At 33.2% G+C, this 23,871-nt stretch overlaps 1 protein-coding gene across 4 annotated transcripts in view; it reads right to left on the reverse strand.

Annotated features, from left to right (window-relative positions):
* Positions 1–23,871, reverse strand: part of LOC121371170 (signal-induced proliferation-associated 1-like protein 2) — a 104,952-nt gene that overhangs the window by 61,653 nt on the left and 19,428 nt on the right. For all 4 annotated transcript variants that reach the window (XM_041496864.1, XM_041496863.1, XM_041496865.1 and 1 more), the window contains exon 2: positions 3,606–5,714. In XM_041496864.1, the coding sequence (XP_041352798.1) occupies positions 3,606–5,070 (1,465 nt within the window). In that variant the 5' untranslated portion in view covers positions 5,071–5,714. The remainder of the gene's footprint in view (positions 1–3,605; positions 5,715–23,871) is intronic.

Genomic DNA, 23,871 nt, shown 5'->3' on the forward strand with positions numbered 1-23,871 from the left:
AGCTGGGTCACAGATCTAAATCTAATGTGCAAATTAGCATTTACTAACATCTGTCATGATGCATTTTACTTGTAGAAATGCAGGAAATGCAGTTAAGGACATCTAGTTTTCACAATGTTTGATAGACATACCCCCAAACCCCTCTAGAATTGACATAATTGTGCTACCAAAAGAAACCATTTCTGTTTTGGGGTTGTTGGGTTTTTGGGGTTTTTTTTAAAGTAAGCCTACAAACTCCTACATAGTAACTTGAAAATAATAACTGCCAAATGATCATAATTAGTTTTTTTTATTATTATTAATGTCCTTAATATTTCAGATTGTAATGAATTATGATATATCAAATTTCAATGCTCTAAATTAGCGAACAGTCTTCTCAAAGAATAGCATTATAGTAAGAGTTATAGCTCAGAGACTTAAAATAAGTCCTGTTATCTTTTTCTCCAAAACAGTAATTGATAATCATGCCCTTGTGACAATTACTATGGGTGACCCTTTTTTCAGGTTTTGGGCAGATCAGTAATGACTGGGCTAAAAATTGTCTTTAAATAATACTATTTACTTGACAGGATCATTGAAATAACTTTATAATATACCGAAGAACAAGCATAGGACTTAGAAGCTGTTCAGTTAACAAAATTCAAATAACAGCCAAATGCTTATTTTTATAGCCATCCAAAAGAAAGTGTAAATGCTTTTAAATGTCATTTTAAACTAGCTAAATTAGATTTGTCTAAATGTATTTTAAATATTCATATATGATAATGTTGGCTATTAAATTTGCCATTCTTTCAGCCTGCACTGACAGCATTATTAAATTCAGTTAAGTTAATGTTTAATGTCAATCTGAGGAGATTTATGACTTGTGATTTGCATTACGTTTGTCATATGAGTTACACTGATCATGAAATTTTTTTAGTTCTATTTAAATTTGATATTTGATGGATTTACCTCACAATTAAATAATGTTCCTTCATCCATGACTCCTAAGTCAATTAAATTTGAAAATGACTGTCCTTTTTCAAATTATATTTCCCAAAATACTGTCTGCAAAAATAGTAATTATTTAATTACACTAAGCAATATTTCTTCTTTTATGTAAATTGTATATAATTTGACATATCATTAAATACATGAAGACCTGTATTGATTTATTATTCATTATGACCAATATACTTAGGTGTTTGCATGGCTTGCATTAAATGGACATGTTATAAACAAGTGTGACATCTAGCACCTTACTTTAAAAACTGTACAAATTGCATGACATTTGAGTGAAGAAGATCAAGTAGAATCTCCACTCCATGCTAAGAGCTTTGTAAACAAGACACAGTATAGCAGTATACAGTTTCTAATAATAAAACTGAAATACTAGTCCATCCCATCATCCTACAAAAACGTTTTTTGTAAATAATTTCTGTTTTGTTTCAATCAGAAAAAAAGTGAGTGTTTTGGAAATTAAAAAAACAAAAAAACAATTGTGTCCAGTTTAGAACACACTCGACTCAGAAATATATAACTTGCAGTAAATTCCATAAAATAAAAAAAGGCATTCCCTGTGGGATGGACTATGAGTTAGTTATGCAGATAATGGACTCATTCCAGATACTCAAGTTGATTACAAATAATAATTATGAGATGTCTCTAGCATGGTGGAAGGTGAATGCTATAAATAAAACATTGTTTTTTGTGTTATAGATGTTGGCAAGCAGAAGTAGTATTATCTGTCAAATCTTTAACTAAGTGCTGTACTGTGTTTTGTATCTGTCTACAAAATAACCTCTGACCTTGTGTCAGTTTTGAAGCTGTTATTTCCAAGTCTGAGAGGTTACAAGATAAATAGCAGTTCAGGAACACCCATTTACATTTGAGGATTGTCTGTTATTTCTGGTATAGATCTATAAGGGTATGGACAGAATTTAACAGGTAGACAGACTAAAGTGTGACTCGGCAAATTCTGTTTATAACCCAAGGCCCATATTTTCGAAGCTATCTTAGCGCTACAAAATCATAAAACCATTGTAGGCTATGACGTCACTATGCTGTAGTGATGTCATAGCCTATGATGGTTTTAAAATTTCGTAGCGTTAGATAGTTTTGAAAATCCCTAGCAAGATCCATTAGAGTTAATTCTGGAGTGGGAAAGGCATAATATTTAGATAACTGAAAATAGCAATATAAGACAGACGCAAAGATTTTAGATTATGGTAGCCCCACTCCCATGTTGGGCTAGTAAATAACTACTATCGCCATGCCAGACAAGAAAAGAAGTAGTCAAACGCTTCATTTAAGTTTATTTTGTAAATATGAATATCCTCCCAACCCCCCAAATCTAAGGGTTTTTAAGTTCTATCTCCCTCTTAATAATACCCATCTTATAATTGCTATTAGTAAAATTGTATTTACTTAAAGTAGGGCTAGTGAATTTTTAATCATGGCTAGTAAATGTTTTAAATCACTGATCCCATGGCTAGTGGCTTTTTATAAAAAAATTTATTCTAGAAGCCGTTTACATGCAGTATGAAGAAATAGATAGTTATAGTCAAACCTGTCCACAAATTCAGATGTAAATGAAATAGGAATATATCTAAATGTCCTTTATATAAACAGATGATTGTTATTCAACTTTTGACTGGATTAATGATTAAAAGAAATATATTTATTAAAATTTTGCTCATAAAATGAAGTTTCTCTCCAAAGGTCATGGATATTAAATTTGTGCTTGCTGATAATCCTAAATTATATATAATTACTGGGAATATTTTTAGCAGTTTTGACAATGTCAACTGTAATATGATGCAGTGTTATCTAATTTAACAGCATAACAAGACAGATAAATAGGTTATAGCATGACTAAATCTTGTCAAACAAAATGTAGTATTTAATTACGGACAACAAAAGTACAAAAAGCAAGCTAAATGTAAATTATGTTACCATCAGTTTATTGACAGACCTCCAGAAATATCTTCTGGTAATAAATTTATTGATGTTGATGTAAAACTGATATTAGTTTTTATTACACTAGGGCTAGTGTTCAAATTTAAATTTAATATGGACATATGTATTAGTTTAGCTGACCTAATAAAACAATTCCCACTAATTTCTGCCAGAAAGATAACTTTATACAAACAATATTATTACTATACTACATGATATGTACTGCAAACGTACCAGTTTTACAGCACATGTTAGCGTTATTAGTATTTATATGAAGTCATTCTGGCCACAGTTACGGGAATTGTTCTACTGAACATTTAACAGAGTATCACTGGTTCCCTGGTTCCAATAAAATTGGTGCACCTGTGGAGAGGTGGTTCAATGCAGAGAAGAACAAGAAGAAGAAGGAGGTTCAAAGATACATCAACTCACTAAGTTGTTACATACATTTAACAAAAAGGGTTGAATTTATGAAGCCTGTTTTTCTTAAACGCAGGTGTTTAAGCGTTGTAAATGTATGAAGTTACACATGTGTAACACATAAAAAGGCTTTGTAAATTTAGAAAATTTGTTTCCAATTTTCATTATTATTCATACTTACCTAGTACTAGCATAACAACTATGCCCTTAGGTGTTTTAAAACAATTTTACAGTATGCATTAACTTACCGAAACCATTGAAGAAATGTCTGTAATAAAATGCACCATGATCCACATACTCTATGATATGACCTCGATGAGAGACCTGGGGTGGCAGCACCTTGCCGGAGGGAGACTGAGAAGAGTCTAGCACAGCCACTCCACAACACTGTGGATGGCGGTACCAGGAAATTGCACTGTGAGTTTGGCTGCTGTGCTTTGTATCCCCAGCAGAATGAACACGTTTATGAGCCGTCTGCTTAGTCAAACTTATTATCCTTTCCTCTTCTCCGCCAATTTCATTGCGGAAGAAGGGGCAACTGAGCACCAAATTGTTTGATTTACCATCACCATCGTCTGTTCCAGCAATAATGTCTGGATCGTCCTTATCACCTGCATAGCTATTGCGACTAAACGAGGCAGCTGATGCCCCTGTTGTTGTGTTACGTACAATCCCTGAATTGTGCTTGGTTCTGATCACTTCATTCAAATTCACACCTACACTTTGACAGTCAAAATGAGCAAACGCTTTCCGTCTACACCGTTCTTCTCCCTTGCCATCATCAAATCTGTCTTCCAACTTGGAAGTAATATCAGCATCTGGCTTGCTGCCACGCAACTTCTTTAAAATTCCAGCACTCGTTTCTCCAGTTATTGACTTAGCTCGAGTTTTTCTGTCTTTCTGCTTGGATTTATTTTTAACTTTTGGACTGTCTAAATTTTCATCATTTTCCTTATCAAAGTTTACACTACCATTTGAAACCTTATCTCTTTCCTTATTTAGGTCTGCTCTACCTCGAAGCAGTTCATGGAGTTTTAATGGTGCAGGGCTCCTCTGATCAAGGTTCTGATTTTGAAAATCCTTCAACATTGCAAAAAAATCATTGTCTCCACTAGTGCCAAGGAGATCCAGTGACGACGTACTACCATATTCCCGATGCATACTTCCAGTAGGTGGCAAATCATCCTCTATTAACTCAAGGCTGTCCATTTCTGCATTGCTATTACTACGATATAATGCTTTGGAAGTACCTTGTGGTGATGATTTAACAAATGATTTTGACATATGAGCAGGCTTTGGAGGAGGCACAGGCTTTGGACGATTTTTGTTTTCCACAGAATAAGTGTGAGTTCTTGCCCTACCAGGTTGAGAATGAAGACCATGGAAAGTCCTTGATCGACTCCGACCAGTCCCAATGCGTTCACTCATAGAACTACGCATGTCTATAATTCCAGCCTTCATTTTTGCACGATAGAAATTACTTGATGAAGCAGGTTCCACACCAGAATGGAGGTCATCTTCGGTGGACATATAGTTGTAACCACCATAGTTTTTACCTGGGACATACTCCCCAGGATGTGGATTATCTGCTTTGCTACCAGAATACACAGGTGCCATCTGACGCTGGTAATACTCCACGGCCTGCATTGCTCGTTGTCTGACCGTTTCAATATCGGAACATCCTTGGGAAAACCCTTTGTTTTGTGTGGCCATTGCCACCTCAATTTCTTGAACTTAAAAGCTGTGCAAGCCTCACTTGCACTACTGCTACATTCCTACATGTAAATTATGCACAAATGCTCAGGTACACCCTACTCCACAGAAAACACTTGGCAACCCATCTCCTATCACACAGCACATTCCCAAGGGCAAGACAACATCTCCATACATTTTTATTTATTTCGTAATCCACTTGCAAAACAACAGCTTCTGAGTTCAGCAGCTTTATCTTCCACTAAGAAGCTACAAGTCATTAATTCACAGTGGGAATGATTCACTCATGCTGGCGCATTACATTATCCAGGTATTGTATGTAATCAAGCCAGTAACCATAAACACATTAACATCTTGCATTTAATTGAATGCACTGCACTCTGTATGAAGAGCACAATGCTACGTAACCTGTCAGAAAGTGTTGCATCTTACATGCAGAATGCACTAAATCATTGTCTGCATGTTGAAACAGTTCTGTTGTAGGGAGTCCACCTGTGATGCACTGCCCTCTGATCCATTGAGAAACACAGACCGACTTTTGTCTTCAGATCAAGTTACATCTTCTTGGAAATGTGGCATTTGTTTTTGTAGTCTGCACCACCTTGGGATTGGGTGGCTGCTTCAGTTTAGGAATTTGTATTCATCTGCAAAATAAAAATAATTAAATGAGTCATGAAGAGAAAACTGAAACAAAAACACTCATGTGCACGTGCTGTTAACCAGCAGCCTGCTATTTGAATCACTGCACCTCTTCACATAAGCTTACCACCTCTGTTAACAAGTACATGTACAGGAATCTATGACAGGTGCAAATGCTTGCTTTCATCAAAATTTAAACTAAGTTTTACCATTTTTACTTTTTAAACAAAATAAATATTATTCTTTCTTTTTCTTTGCAGCAACTTAGATCCATCGTTAGCTTCTGAATTTTTGACAAACTATTTGCCAATGTGATTTCATAAACTGGAATTTGAGGTGAGGAAACCTGGTCAGCTCTAGAAGCTATATACCCAATTTATTCAAGACAGTATGCACAATTTAAACAAATATATATTAAAAAAAAGTATATATATATATAATTATCAATAGCAGTGTTTCCATAAGAGCTGTGTATATCAAAAACTCTGCATTTGAAAAATGGTGCATAGTATGATTACAAGTACATGAAATTAAAAAAGTATATTTTGTCCTACGTTTCTAGTATTTAATTTTATTTTATTAAAAGTTTTAGTTGTAATTTATTTCTTAGCATGTTTTTAATATGGCATTTTATATAATAACCCAGGTCAGAATCAGTGATGTAGTATCTACATTGGTGTTATCCTTCCTGATTTGTTTTAAACTTGAGTCATAAATCATAGCTGCATTGCTTAAAACATTCAGGTAATCTATACTTATTTATAGGATAGGCTGAGATGTAGTTTTTTCCCCCTCCATATTTGGTTACATTCCTGAATAGATAACTACCTTCATCAGTGTTATAATACACTGTTCAGTTTATTATGACAGCATGTCACTAGTTTTCTTTCATTTTTAGTAATATTTTCAAAAAACATGAAATAATATATTTTTAAAAAGATATATACATGTATGGTCAAATATATTTCTTTTACTTACATATTATTTCAAAATTGCTTTAAAATGTTTTCAATACAAAGAAAGAACAAAGAAAAGGTTCATTTTGTAATAAATATATACTTGTACATGTATGCATGTATATACTTTTTCATTTTGTATAACATCATATACATGCGTTGTATAGAAAAACCCTTCTAAACTAATTTTTAAATTATGATTTCTTAACTGTGTGACATGCAAATTTTGTGGGGTTTTGGATTTTTTTTAAAAGATAATAATTAAAAACGCTCAACTAAATCATAGTAATAATAGCTTTTCATGAGAAGCTCTATGGGATATAGTATACTGGCATTACTTTTCTATCCAAGAAAGCGTTTGTATAATTTAAAAATGTGTTAAGAAATAAAATTTCCGGGTTTCCATCTTGTTTGTAATTTGTGCAGGTGTGTAGTATGTAATGTAACAGATGGCTGGCTTGCGGACTTGAGGTGAAGGAATGCCGTGTTTGTAACTGATTATTGGCATTCTGTCAGTAAGCATATTACACTCCTAATTTGACGAGGCTCAACAACTTTGAAGAGTATCGGGCGGAAATTACCTGAGCTGTCAGGAGTAATTTTGTTGAAACTGGTGAAAAGCGGGTTGTTGTGTTAATCCATTCTGGAAATAATTAATAGTTAATCACTCTGGGTATGGTACATGTTGGTAAGTTCATGATAGTTTATGCTGGCTGTTACAAAAATGTCAAAGCTTGCCATCCATTTTTGTTTGTTTTTTCTTACTATATTTTACTCTTGTGTATTATTAATTGAAAATGATGAACTTCTTTATGGAAAAATCATCTTCTTTTTTAATTAATAAGTAAAACAATTTTGTTTTCTTCTTTTTAAAAAATTTAATCGCAAATATGTAGTAATTGTGATCTCATGGGCTCATTTCAAAACTTTTTTTAAGAAAAAAAAAGGCTTCATAAATTCAGTTGACATTGTTTCAATTTTATTTTGTTTCTTTTTTATGTGGATTAGCATTGGTTGTTATTGCAGTCCATGAAATCTACCTGCACACAAAATATAAGCATAGCCTATAAATACTTTGACTTATTCTGTATTATGTTTATTTACGTTATACTGATGGTAAAGTGTTATGTATATCTCCAGCTGATAAGAATTGTACTGGATTTCACACGCGCCACACACAGTTGTATGATATCATTCTGTTCTTACCTACATCATACAGATGGACATCACATTTACAAATGGTACTCACTCACTGATAACTCTACACCAGTGTGAAAATACAATTCATATTCTTAACATTGATATATATGTACAGTTTATAAACAAACATAATTTTTTTATGTTTATTTTCCACACCTACACCACGCCAAAAACCATGCCATAACAGTTACAGGTGGAAATGTCAGCATGGCCTTACTTGGCATTCAACATACAGTCACTGTATTAAGAAGCCGAAAAAATGCCACTTTTTATACACCCATAGGTGGTTATACACAACACAGATTTGATTACTCTATCCACAATGTAAATGAAATGTTAAACTGTACTTCATGCACAACAAATTTAATCAACAAAACCATCTAGAATGTTATGTTGCTTCTGTGTATATATACACACAATGATTTACTGAACATCATTATGACTCATCAAAGAAATATTTTTACCTGGATAGAGTATATCTAGTATACATGATTGTGGCAATGAATGGAGGTCAGCAATGACTGGGGAATGCTTACAACTTCATGATAACATATTACACAGTGTATGATAACACATTATACAGTACATGATAACATATTATATGGTAATCTATCAACATTAATCCATGGGTTAATCTGACAGCATGGGATGTGTATATGGCAGTATTTATATAGGTTACATGAATGAAAGTAGAAGAAGGAATCTCTTCTGAATGTGGCCCATTTGCAACAGACTGTCATTCACTTTAGTTCACATTAGTTCAACACAAACTTTAAAAAAAAGAGTATTTGAATTTGTATTCAACATATTTCTATTACTGAAAGGCAATGGATGAACTGCTTTCCAAATTATAATTCAGTATAAAACTTATAAATTTAAGAAATACATGCCCAAGTGTTATTATTATGTTGTTTCTAACAACTATACCTTTTTTTCTTCTTTTTTTTTCTATCAAAAGTTTATTGTCCCCAGAAATGAAATATGCTAATGCCAGGGTTAGGGGCCCTGGTATCACTACCTTACATTAATATTATAGGATAACAACTATACCTAGTAATGTAGCCTAAGATTTAGAACTAGGTTCAAGTACATGTTATTAGAATTCAATCTTAAGAAATTGATTTTATAGATCTAAAAACATTTTTAATGAATTTCTATGTTTACATAGTATGCTTGTGTTTAATTCTCTTCACAACCCTGTAAATTTAGAAAACAATAATCGAAAAACACATAAATAAATTGAACCATATATAGCTATTATTTATGATGCCAGTTTAGTATTCTGTATATTCATCAATTCACTGTCAACAGTGGCATGTATTCTATTACAGATAAAAAAGGAAGTGCATCCATTGTTTGACAGCCAATAGTCGATGTGTATTATTGAGCTGATTGTGTCATTAAATAAACATCCATCCATCCATTCATTCAATTCCCATTCTGATACACAAAGTATAAACTATTATTTGACTTTTTATCTCAAGTGTCAATGACACATGTTGTTTTAACTCACTCCCCCAACAGGCTTGGAAACATGTGTTGCACTGTATAGTCAATTAAAGGGTGTGGAATGGCATCTTTGAAGTCAGATATTCATCACATGTTTTTCATTTGCTGTTGGTCAGATAACCTTACAGACCAGGCTTTGCCCATGAAGTGCGGGTGAACTTTACAACTAAGCCTGCACGAAGCTAGGGGGCTTCAAACACTGTCTGGTTTTGTCACCTTTCTTGATGCACATTTTGAAGAGAAGCCATTCTATCAGATCTGTCTGAATGCCAGGCAGATAAGAATGTCAAGCATGGACACGATTCACTGTCCAGTATTAATGAACTAGTCAAATGTCAGGGTTACGAGACTAATAATAAAAGGATGCAGTCAAGATATGAAGCATATTTGAAACAAAAGTGCTAAATGCAATATCTACACACTTTGTTTATGATGTTTAGACTAATTATTTAACATCTAAGTTTGACCAGGCTGTACCTAGCCTACAATAACGTGAGGTGGGGCAATACAAAAATTAATAATAATCGGTTCAATATACAGGGTTGTTGGGTTTTTAGCAGTGTTTCTGCCAGAAATAAATTTTTGGGTATTGCGCTATGGAACTGAATATTTACAATGTGTGTGCTGAATGCAACTTAGTCGACAGAATGAAAATGGGTTATTTTTAGGGTTAGGTTAAGAAAATCTTAAGTTATTCATTTTGTCCAAAGGTTAACTTAAAAAAATAAAATCTGCAAAACAATTTGGGTATGGCACCATACCCGTTTTACCCTCCGACAAAAACCCTGTTTAGTTAGACAAAAATAACACTTCTAAACAAAACAAAATGCTCCTTTTCATGTTGTTGTTTTTTTAAGTCCATTATGTATAGGCCCCTATAAACAAGAATAACTAAGAATTCAGAAGCCAACAAACAATGCATCAATTACCAGTTGAACCCACTGTAAATATTAACTATATATCACTCCATATATCCATTACACACAGAAATATATAACATTTAACTAATTAGTACAAATAAAACCACTTTCTCATGAAGGGGAGTTTTTGAATATAATGGCTGGAAAACAACACTGATTAACATATAAAACATTTGCAACTTATAGATCGGATGGAAACCTTTGTTGCACTGTAAATATTTGCAAGCTATATATATATATATTCAAAACATGCTGTTCTAACTCACAGTTACAACGGCCACTAGATATAAGATCTACAACTGTAATGTGATGTGTAATTTAGCTAAAAATATTTTTTACTATATGTACAGCTAGTGTACAATGAAATGAACATGGACCAGTAACCAATTGATTTTCCCTAGACAACAGTAGTTTATTTGAGTAAATGTATTTTACAATCAAAGCTAAAAGAAATCCAATACGTGCTGACATTACTGAGATGAACAGATGTACTCAAAGGGCATCTAGCCGAATGTACTGAGAACAGGAATATAACCATTTAAAGATACTGCTGCATCTAAGTGAAAACAAGATGTGTACCAAAACTCACTTTACAGAAGATAATCATCTAGAATGTCCTGACACGATGTTATTAAATCCAGTGAAATACACCAATCTCGTGCATGGTCGAGAAATTAATCCATAGTAAGTCGGAGAAAAACAACAAACATACAAAGCCAGATCAGCAAGGCAGGACAAGTGACAGCAGCAATGAATGAAAACAAATTCCTAGCAGGTATTCTCGGAAATAGGTCAGCAACTCGGAAAGCCTGACATACGGCCTAGGGCTATTAATGCAGTGAACCAAGATTCAACTAAGAACACAGCCACTGAGATTTTCAATACTAGCACACTGAGATATGTCCAAAAGAAAAAGAAAAGATAAAAAGGAAACTTAAACAACCAAACAAACCAAGAATAAATGTATACATTTTGAATCATGCTCACAAAATCCACAGAGAGAATGTATACATTTTGAATCATGCTCACAAAATCCACAGAGATAACGTATACATTTTGATTCATGCTCACAAACCCCCCAGAGAGAATGTATAAATTTTGAATCATGCTCACAAAACCCCCAGAGAGAACGTATACATTTTGATTCATGCTCACAAAACCCCCAGAGAGAACGTATACATTTTGATTCATGCTCACAAAACCCCCAGAATGTATAATTTTGATTCATGCTCACAAAACCCCCAGAGAGAATGTATACATTTTGAATCATGCTCACAAAACCCCCAGAATGTGTACATTTTGATTCATGCTCACAAAACCCCCAGAGAGAATGTATACATTTTGATTCATGCTCACAAAACCCCCAGAGAGAATGTATACATTTTGAATCATGCTCACAAAACCCCCAGAATGTATACATTTTGATTCATGCTCTCAAAACCCCCAGAGAGAATGTATACATTTTGAATCATGCTCACAAAACCCCCAAGAGTGAATGTATACATTTTGAATTTTCCACAAGCTCTTACTGATTTACTTGATGTTATTTATTTATACATACTACCACATTGTACTACTAAAAAAGAATGTTCTTTTTATTAGTTACAGTTAAATAATGAATACTGTCAAGTAAATAATAGTAATAACAACATATATAATATTACGTGCACGTGACGTCTTCTTACTTGACACTCACATGATAATTGATGGGGTGAAGTATTTATCATACCTACTGGTACATGTGGACCCGAGTTAATAGGTTCTTTCCAATTCCAACCAAAGCTCAATTAATGACTGATATTATCAAAGGCCATGACACATGCTGTCATATCCACGGGAAGTGTATATAAAAGACTCCTTGTTGCTAATTTACATGGACAGTGCTGCCACTCTGCATTTAAAAAAAAAGAAGGTATGGAATCATGCCAAAACAAAGTATCAAAATAGTCTTAAAAAAAAGTATTAAAAAATATAATTTTTCATCAACTTACCCCAATAGGTAAACCACATGACATTCGCTACTTTTGTCCTACTTATGACTAACCTCAAGAAATGGTGTGTACCATGTTGTGAGGATTTGTGATTATTGAACACACTCTTCTGCATATTTCAGTACCCTTCACTTGGTCACTGAGAGCAGCAGGATTAGAGAGCTCAACAAACACTCCACTCAACAAAGAACAAAACACTCCTGAAAAAAGACTTGCAAAGCACAAATCTGGTCAAATTTGAAATTGGATTTCTTAAGTTATTTTTTGTAGAAAAAAGTATTAAAAAAAGTATTTTCATGTGAAAAATAATTAATTAAAAAGTAGTATTTCTAAGAAAAAAGTATAATACTTTTAAAAGAGTATAAATTGGCAGCACTGCATGGACCGGCCTCAGTGACAAAGTGGCTGAGTCATCAGCTTTAACGACTTTAAGGCTGGTAGGTTTTGGGTTCACATCCCAGGACCAGCTTAAATCAGTAATAATGGGGAGGTTTAAGGCAACTGCACTGCCTTATGTCTAACACACTAAGAACTATTAGCCTCGGTCTTAACAGATAGCTGTAGTGTGGTATGTGTGCTCTGGACAGCATGCTTAAAACCAAAGGAGAATTTTGGCATGAAAACAATTTCAAAATGAAATAAATTTAAAATTAATTTGCAAAAGTAGTGTTGGGAGTAGATTGATTTTCTAACACACCAAGTCAAGTAGCAATTACAAGATGAAACAATGCATGTAGCTGATTAAACAATGTGTTGCCAAACAAGCATTCCATGCAATTATCACATATGCATGAAATATATTGGTTGATGACAGCTAAGGTTTAAACACACAGTCCTGGACACACAATTCGGATGTTTGGGTTAATGGAGCAAGGACATCCTGAAGCAAAGGATCTTTTATAATTGCCACCAAATGCAATCTGAAAGTGGTCAGGTCTAAATTCCAACCTTCAAAAACCTCAATATTTTAGATACTTTCTTAAGCATGCATAGCATTCTGTACACTATGTGAATAAAAGTAATGTTTAGTGAGTTAAGTATTGTAATCCCAAAAGGAAAAGTAAATGTATTTTCTTCCCAAATTCAATTAAAAGGCAATTTCTACTTAATGGCTACTCAATAATAACAATACAACTAATAATTAAATGATTACTTTTACAAAATGCTTAACATATTGTATTTAACATTCAAGTGTCTGTTAATTATATATACATATTATTATGAGAACAATTATATATTAAATTGCTGGTGATCATAATGTACAAAAAAATTACTTTAACCCAATAGCTGTATTAAATCAGCATTAGTCATAATTACTGTCATCTTATTTAGTCATTATAATAGTATGTTTGTATGCGTCTTGTTTGTGCATATGTTCCATTTGTGGGATATTTATATGCAATAAAGTTTTTTTAATACTTAAAACAAAATCTTTTGTTAAAGGGACAGACCCTAGTTTCAACCCGTGAAAATTAACACTAAGTTTAGTTAATCTACAAACCTAAAACACATCTGGAAAAAATTACAACTGAGCAAAACATGAGTCTGTGACTTTGAAATGGTGAAATACACTCTAAAAATAGACTAAAACTCGACTCCATAACTGCTACTTCTCAGACACACATGCGTTTTTAAAAATATGAGAAATGCATTTTGTGATATTAGAAACACCAGAATGAACGGAAATAGATAATCTGAACAATAAAATCTAAGTAAAGTATGATGTCAGTTATCAAAAACGGATCTAATAGTAAAAAGTAAAAAAATATATATATGCCTTAGTGTTTAAAAACTAGGGTATGTCCCTTTAACTATAATATTCTTTTTTCAGAATTTACTAATATATCTTTTTTAAGCATTAAGTAAATGGAAAGATTATGCTGTTTAATGCATAGCACAAAACCTGCAATACACTGGAGAGAGAGAAAAAAAGGGAAGAAATCCTCCCAAATGACTGAGATTTTCGTTTCTTTGGCCTGACTGGACCCTGTATTAACCCACAACTTCTCAAACAAGCAAGCACATCAACTGTGATACTTTGTTTAACCTGCAGCACTTTCATTTCTCACATAGCAGGAATAGCAAATAAACTACATGACCTTACCACGATCCAGACGAGGAGGAGTTTAAAACCACTGCTTTGTGCCCAACTGCATACCAAGAACATACCGAAATATTTCACATTGTGAAGACACCATTAAACAGTGTTCAAAATGTAGTTCTTTGGAGAAATCTTTCTTTTTCCTTTTTTTTTGTGCTGAATTTGTTATTTTATCTATATGTATAGGTACATGTTTGATCAAGTCCAAATCATCTAGCAGGTTATCTACACGAACAATGGAATGACACCTTTAGCACATGTGTTTTAAAATACAGATATCATACAGGTGTCTAACATGGTTATCTAAATACTTGAGCAAAAGGCGAAACCTGCTTCTATCAAATTGGCTATCTTACCAAAAGCATCAATGGATCTTTTTAAAATGCAATTTCCCATACAGGACAGTACATACCATACACCAGTTCACTGATTAGGATGGAGGAAAACCCCAGATCCACCAAGGGTGATTGATTCTATGACCCATCATAGCCCAAGGAATGAACGAATGAACGGATGAATGAATGAATGTTTAATGACACCCCAGCATGAAAAATACATCAACTATTAATTGCACACTCCAAGTAAGCATTCTGATAACCAAGCTATATCAGGAACAAAGACATGCAGATAAAATAGGCAAGTGTAAAATAAGTTTAAAACTGCAATCAAAATAATAACAGTTCCCCACACCAATGTATATTTACACAGCACATACTAGTATATACTTATCTGTTACTAAAACTATCTTTTCCTACAAGATGTTTGAGAATTTGGAATAACAATCACACATGTGTACATTTAACTACATTAAATCATGCACATCTTCAAAACAGTTACAGTAATTAATTCATGCATTCTAACCTTTAGTATAGGTTGTTCAAATAAGTTTTAGAATAATAAATCATGTATTCGGTAATGCTTCTGTATAGCACAATAATATGCTTTAATTCAAACCCAGCCTGCCAGAATACCTTCAGTAGTAACACTGACATAACCCCGTCTTCACTGCCATGCTTGCATGACCAACCATTCCAGTAATCCAAACTTTTAAACACTGTGATATGCAGAGAATCCAGACATTCCAGATTGTCCAGTCCCTTTGGCCTTTATGGTCATAACACCACAGTGACAGCTGCTGGAGGTCGCATACAATCACCAACACTAACACAGGAGCCGACCAGCCATTTGACCACCTACATTATCCTCACAATTCAATGCAACCACAGGGGCACATTATTTACGTTGTACAGACCACTACCAGCTCATGTTTGACATGTAAATGTTTCATTCATGAATATTTCTCGCTAAAATAATACAACACAACTTAACCCAGAGACTTATGAATTGTACAACGCAATTACAGGATGTAAATTTAAAAAAAATTAATATAAAAACTTTTTTGGTTTTAGTGTATTATGTTACATTTTGTATCAGGGAATGTAACAGTGACAGATGGGGAAAACAGGCCTGTCCACCCTTTCTTTATTACTTGCAGATGTGGTAATTGAGGTGTGGGCATGGAGGATGTTTATCAGTGACTTTGTAAGAAGCTGTTAATGCGCCTCCAGGCTGCAGGATGAGGGACAAGTATTTATAATCACATTCATATCAGATTACTTCATACAATTAAACTATTAAGGTTTTAATCTAGTTAGAAATCAGTTAATTACTAACTAATAATTAAATAAAGTTTCTATTATAAAGAAAACAGTACTATCACTTTAATAATACTAACATCATGTTATACACATTATATAAAGACACTGCTTTTCATAAATACATCCATGTCATGGACAGAACTTTCTATCAAAGTCAGAGGTTGTGCCCACAAGAGGCGTGCTTAAACAGTTCTCTGATGGAAGCATGCCAAAAATTACTCACATCCACACACATAAATACCAAGTGCACAAAAAGTTAACATAAGTTCTGTTACTTACATGTCTGATGTCAGTATTCATTCATTTTATGTACAGACATACCTTTTGGGTATTAAGTAATTTTTAATACCGTGACCATATTATAAGAAGCCAGTGCACCACGACTGGTATATCAAAGGCTGTGGTATGTGCTATCCTGTCTGTGGGATGGTGCATATAAAAGATCCCTTGCTGCTAATCGAAAAGAGTAGCCCATGAAGTGGCGAAAGCTGGTTTCCTCTCTCAATATCTGTGTGGTCCGTAACCATATGTCTGATGCCATATAACCGTAAATAAAATGTGTTGAGTGTGTCGTTAAATAAAACATTTCTTTCTTTATATTACAATAAATAGCAAAAATTAAAAAGGATATAGTCAAAATACAATGACACTTATTTACAACGACAAGCATAAATCACTGATTAAACAATGTACTTGGGTGTTATTACAGCTGTTTATAAACATCTGTTTCTAAATTGACTTCCTGTTCTCTTTAAACCAGTTCTGTATTTCATCAATGACTAAATGTCAGATGTTATGATTTCAGTTGCTAAACTACAACACAGTGTTTCCAAAGTGTGTAACTGTTACTACAATAACCTGCTTTAGAGCTAATGCACATGAAACTTACTGCTTACAATCTAAACAAATTCATTACTGACACCACATGTTAGCTCCTAGCTATTAGGACTGTTAATGCACACATACCCTGTATAATTGGCTATGAGTACGTTCAGTGTATTATAGTCTTTAAATACATCCAGCATGTGTTCAGGATGTACTTCATCCTGTGTTTATTTGGAGACTAGCAGAGTCACTGGAAATGTTATTAATAAGTGCACAGCAATACATGTGTACAATGTGGTTTACAAGAATATGCTTTTGAAATTCCAGTAGTCTATATAATCGCAAACAAGTTGGATTGCTTTTGTATATTATGTGAACATGCCAGATATAATATTCAGTATCCTACTTTTTAGCACATTTTATGATGGTGGTGGTTCGAGGGTCAGTAAGAAAAGCATGATATTTATAATATTTTGTACAAGTTCAACAGATATTCAATACAAAATGGCAACAAACCTCTCACAAAAACATGGAAAAACTAAAATAAATATATCAAAGGAGGAAAAATCTTGCAATTTTCTGATATTTGTTTTTTCCAATATTGAATAATAATTTTGAATTATAACACCAGTCAAAAAATAAACAAAAACAGTCATTATTACTACTACATATAGCACGATATATAAAAGAAACTGGGTGTTTTTTTTGCAGCCATACATACAAATGAATAAATTCTGCTTGACATTAACATAACATACAGCTTAAAGACTATACCACAATAAAGTTTTATGAAGACTTAAGTAATAGCATCACACCACCATTCAATTAACAATGAGTGAATCTCTCCGATATAATCTCCCACAAAGGACATTATAAAGGTTTAGTAATCATTCCTATGACATGCATCACTGGAATTTTATCTACATAATACAAGTACTGTTATAGGCATAAGTCACAGTTGTAATAATAGTCTGGGTTTCATTTTATTTATGTCTGTACATGCTCAAATTCATGATTTTAATGTTAAATATTCCTGTGTATGACAAGTGAAGAAGTAAATAATACCATAGCTAAGAAAGGTTCTACTGATTATTTCAAAAGGTTTAATAAATATACAGAACTTCACATATGTTGTTTTCGCTTCCTATTTACTGTACGAGTTTATTTTGTGCAAGAATATATACCATGAGCAAAATAAAGGAGTGCAATAAATCGGAAGCTAAAACAATGTGTGTGAAGTTCTGTATTTATTACATACCTTCTTTTATGCTTTACAAAAACAGTTTTTAATTTAACATCATAACAACACTTTCTTAAACCTATGATTAACACTCCTTTCCTGGATTTACTTAACATTAAGAATCATACTCTGTGGCAGCCTTGTGTATTGTATAAAATACAAAGTGAGTTAATTGGTAAAGCATAATATGACGTCAGTAACAAAAAGGCGCTAACTCTAATAAAGATAAAAAGGGAATTTAAAAGTTTGTGTGCAGATCGCACATATGTGCGACACAAGATCAATTTATCACACAGCTTGAAGATGTCTTTATCACTATAGTAAGACTAAATAGGTATGTAATAAATACTATTCTTAACTACAATGTATTACATATCCTCAAAATACCTTTATCCTGTATACATGTGTAGATGAAATATGCATGGTGCTTGGATATGTATACTAGTATGAATATGTATATGTATACACATGTTTAAGCATGTATTCTTGAAAACCATGTGAATAGGATCAGAGAAAAGAAAAATGATTACAGTTCATTGGTTTCAAAAGGAAATTGATGAACAAACACGGCACTCTACAATGAAGGTCAAAACTTGTTAAAACAAAATCATACTATTTAGTTTTAAACCAATACCAAATCAAATAATTTAAAAAAATCAAAAATTCTATCTTAATTTTTAAAACTTGCTGGAATAACTAAAGTAAAGCAACTGTCAGTTTTGCCAGTAGCTTCTGGGTACTACAGTGCGTAATACTATAGTAACAAACAATTTAGGTGCAAATGCCAACAGTGGCCGTTTCAACATTTGTTTTCATGACTTAATCATGAGATTTAATATTTGAAAACGGTGTACATGTAGATTAGGCCATTATGAAAAAATTACCCAATCTTCATCTCTGCCTGCCATGAGTGTTCATTAATAGGCGGCAGATGGCAATTTTTGGTGGCTACTGATGTCACTATCAGGGCTTATTTTTCATGCTGACAGTTCTAAACCTCTCTGCATTCAGTCAAATAGCCACCTACTTTTTTCAAACAGCCTCCTATTGTTATAGATAATGAACCCTGAAGATAAAGGTCCAGCCCAATTTTTTTTTAATGGCTAAAAATAAATAGATTTCTTTCTTTCTTCAGTATGTGATATTTCCAATGAAGTATGTACATGTATACTAAGGTAAATCTCTATAGCTGTATCACTTATAGATAGAAGCCAAGCATTTATAATAAGAAGCCATGCAGGTAAATAAAAATAATAAAAACCTCTTCAATTAAGTTCATCAACAACATAAAAACAACCACACAAGTGCTTGTAGGACATATTACATATAATATTATAACAAGCTTCTAAAATATTAGTTAAATTTAGTATTTATTTACTTTACCATTTTCCAAACAAATACTGCACTTTTTACTTTGAGAAGAAAACATGCCTAAACAAAAGAATGAACAACAGAGTAACAAACCGATTGAGCGCCAACAAGCTGGGAGATGGAGAATGAACAGACTGGTGAAGAGAAGAGACAGGTAAACTCAACTGCTGGTGATCCCCTGACCTTTAGCTGAATGAGTTCAGCATGTTTCCTATCTCATCCATCCATACATGTGTCAGTACTCTTCACACAGACAAAACATTTCAATGAAAGTAAGCTTACCAGGGTGTATTTTCAAAGGAATAAACTTCCTTCATGTTTAAAGAGAGAGAGAGAGAGTAATTAGAGGTACTATAAATTACTCATTTCAATACACTGTCAAGCCGAAATCACAGCCAAAACATTTAAAAAAAGTAGCTTACCAGGGTGTATTTTCAAAGGAATAAACTTCCTTCATATATGAAGAGTAACTAGAGGTACTAAAAATTACTGATTTCGATGAACTGCAGTGTGTAGTAGGTAGATATTGGTGTAGTAAACAAGCAATTTTGTCAATCTGTAATCTTGGAAATGAATGCACAGTCACATTTTACCAGATCAGATTAACACTGTACATGTCGTGAATAACATATAAATAATTATTTCTATAACATTAATGAAACTACAAATTTGAAATATATAATTTTTGAAAGTAGAACTTGTGCTCCTAAATACAGCCTCTACACAATAAAATACATTCTACAAATAACCTCTAGTCATATATCAAATATTAGTCACCCTTAGGTTACATCAGCAACCCCAGTATAGGTACATGGTTATATTTAACACTGAGAACAGAAATTACTTCACTATCGAAAAAATTTAAATAAATGCTGTTACAGTGTTTCTTATTACCCAGTAATAATGGTTGTATATTGTTTACCCTGTTTTTAAAAATTTAGATTTTTTTTTGACAAACATTTATTCATAGGTAGTTAAATTACAAAATAATAATACATGTAAATAAAAATGTCCTATTCTGTATACATACACTGAAGAACCTACAAGGTCTTATAAAATTATATAATTTGGTTCTTCTGATTCAGTTAATGGCAGAAATATTTAAACTGTATCAATGATTATGTCAGAAACTTATCCATGTTTACGTCATGAAACAGAAGTAAATCAGATAACGTGAGTTGTTGGCATGTGGGTGTTATATGCCAGTTAGAGAAAGAATCTACCTTTATTTGCAATCAGAAACTTCCAGTTGACAAAAGATCATTATTGTTGCCTGAAGCTGATAAAAACTGAACATTAGTGACCTAATAACACCTATCTATGAAAGAAAGTTACACAGGGAAATGTCAACAGGTGTTCTTTAATTAAACCTTCAGTTATGGTTCACAGCAGGACCGACTAGTTTATAAAGTGGGTTTCTACTGCTTGCTGAACATGACTGTATGTCACAACAATGTGTCATACGGGTGCTTAAGAAATACTACTCATGCATGGAGAGCAGGAGTGGATCATAAAAATGGATGATAAAACCACTACATCAAAAGATTAAAGTGTGAAGTTACTTATTAGAAATATCAGATCTGTCATGTAGCAAGTAATAAAATTCATAAAAATCTTAAACTGGATTCCAATTTGAGAAGATGCTTGTTAAAGTACAAATTGTTTAATTAAAATAATAATAATAATAAAATTTAAAAAATGAAGCGATCTACACTTTTAAACTAACATTTTCTAAAAATGAGACCCAGTTCATGATTTTTGTCTAATTTTTAGAGAGAGGAAAGCTGCTACATTTTTCCATTAGTAGCAAGGGATCTTTTATATGCACCATCCCACAGGCAGGACAGCACATACCATGACCTTTGATATACCAGACTACCAGTTGTGGTGCACTGGCTGGATCAATGAATAAAAGACGAAATACAAATGTTACTTTCTGACAGTCTTGATGGCATCACATTTTACATTTAGTATAACTTTATGTCTTTACATTTAGCTTGATTTTTTTTACAAAGTTCTAAAAACATGTTTTATAGTTAAACCGTAGACATCTACACTTTTTAATAAAAATTATAAAATGAATCTTTTAAAACTGGTCTTTTTATATATAGGTTTTTAGTTTATATAGGTTATAACTTACCCATGATATCAATGTCATAAACCCATGTGATAATTTAGTTTAATCTATAACTTACCCATAATATCCATGTCATAAAACCATTGATAATTTAGTGTATTAACCCGGTTAATAATGGTATGCAAATTTGCTCGGTCTCTAGGTAATGTGTTGCTGTTGATGGGTCATTTGTTTACAAGCCAACAAGACCTGTATACCTGAGCGTAATGTTTTCAAAGATTTAGTTAAAATGCATGACGTCAAACTAATTTGTGCTAATCGTGATGACATCATATTACTGATGGCGGCAACGTTAGTACTGTGGTTTACTGAAAATTTATCTAACATGATATTTTAGAAGTGTTATAGGATAAACAGAATTCGCTACTTGTGTTTTTTAATATGTAAAATATCAACCGTGTCCAGTTAATCAGTATTTGTCTCGGTAGAGCCTTGACAAATACAAATACCGATTAACATGGACTCAGTTGATATTTTCCATATTAAAAAACCACTTGTGACGAATCCTCTATTATACAGATATGTCTTCTGGTGTATTGGCCTCCAACCAGCTGTATTAAGGGCCCCTGGCATTCTTTCAGGACAAGGGATCCAATGGTAAATTAAGCGCTCACCTGAAGCATGGTCGGTTTAGAATCAATCCCTGTTGGTGGCCCATCAGGCTATTTCTCGTTCCACCCAGTGAACCGCAATATAATAAGGCTGTGATATGTGCCATCCTGTCTGTGGGATGGTGCATTTAAAAGATCCCTTAATTGCTATTACTGGGGAAAAAAGTAGCAAATTTTCTGTCTAAGACTAAAATGTCAAAATGTCAAAATGTTTGACATTAAATAGCCAATGATTAATAAATAAATGTGCTCTAGTGGTGCTGTTAAACAAAACAAACTTTATTTTCTCTGAGGCCAATACAGCAAGCCTCAGGCCATATTTCCTTGGACCTGTTACAAGACCAGTTCGAAAAAACATGTATCTATTTATTAGTTATTTAACAGTATCATATGCACTCTCTTGCTGTAGCCAATACTTAATTGATGAAGCAGTATATGTTTCTTCTCTGTTGCTGTTTTTAATATATTATACAACACATCATCTATTATTAACACAACATCACACTTTTATCTCCAATATATACAATTCCTCTTTATTACACACAGTACCAGGTTTAGCTAACCATTTACAAATGTATTGCTGAATTCATCTTCCTTACACCAGCTTATGTTCAAGTCTAGACAACAACACAGAGCCAAGCTTTAAGGAACTGAGCCAGATAAACACATGTGACATTATGTAATCCTCACATGACCTAAATGTTTGACGTCTTCCTTTCATTTATTATATTTGCACATTATTAAATCTTCTTGCAGGGCATGGCATGGTATCTTGCTTCCTGGGAATCTTTGAAATCTCAGTCTATTGCTCACCATCAGGAACCCATTATATCAGCTGCCAGAGTTTGTCTTACATAACACCAGTCATTTATGATTAATTGGTTTACAGATCCATTGAAGCTAACTGCAAGGGCCACTACTGGAAAAATAAAAACGATGATCCACATTTTATTTTTCCAAACATAAAAATTAAAAAGTAGATTGTTTTTAATAAATCAACAATATTTTTCTCAGAACTACTGGTTAAAGATCACATTTTGTCTTTACAAAAAGAACATTATACATGTGTTGTGCATGTACATGTATTTTTCCATTTTGGAATTTTAAAAGTTTATAATATTAAAACATGAACATATTTGTTTAACTGGTAAGACGTTAAATATATTCTGATCCACTGGCATCTTTAAAATGTTTTACCCGTGTTCAATCCACATTGTATTAGCCCCTGACTAGAACAGATGGAAATTCATGAATACAAACTTGAAAGTACATGTACCCTGAGACCTTTGACATGATCAAAGAAAGGTCAGGTGAATAATGTAAATCAGCCCCCTTAGTCCTGGTAACCTGCAACTAACGATCACATCAAAGAATACCTTGTGGTCAGTAACAAATGTGATGAGCTACCATAAATCTCTTAATAAGCAAGGATTTCCTATCAGCCATCTGTACTTCCTTACACCCTCATTCAAATAAAAACCCACGGTCAGCAGGTTAACCACCCACAATAAACACATATAAATGGCTAAATAAAAATCTATTTTCAGTCCAATATCTGGCATTCCAGCACATCTCATCAATTACAAACAAATTGGTAAACTCTGATGTGGCCGTTTTCCGTGTGTTGTAGTATTTAAATATTT

The sequence above is a fragment of the Gigantopelta aegis genome, chromosome 4 (genome assembly GCF_016097555.1).
Source record: "Gigantopelta aegis isolate Gae_Host chromosome 4, Gae_host_genome, whole genome shotgun sequence".
NCBI classification, from domain to species: domain Eukaryota; kingdom Metazoa; phylum Mollusca; class Gastropoda; order Neomphalida; family Peltospiridae; genus Gigantopelta; species Gigantopelta aegis.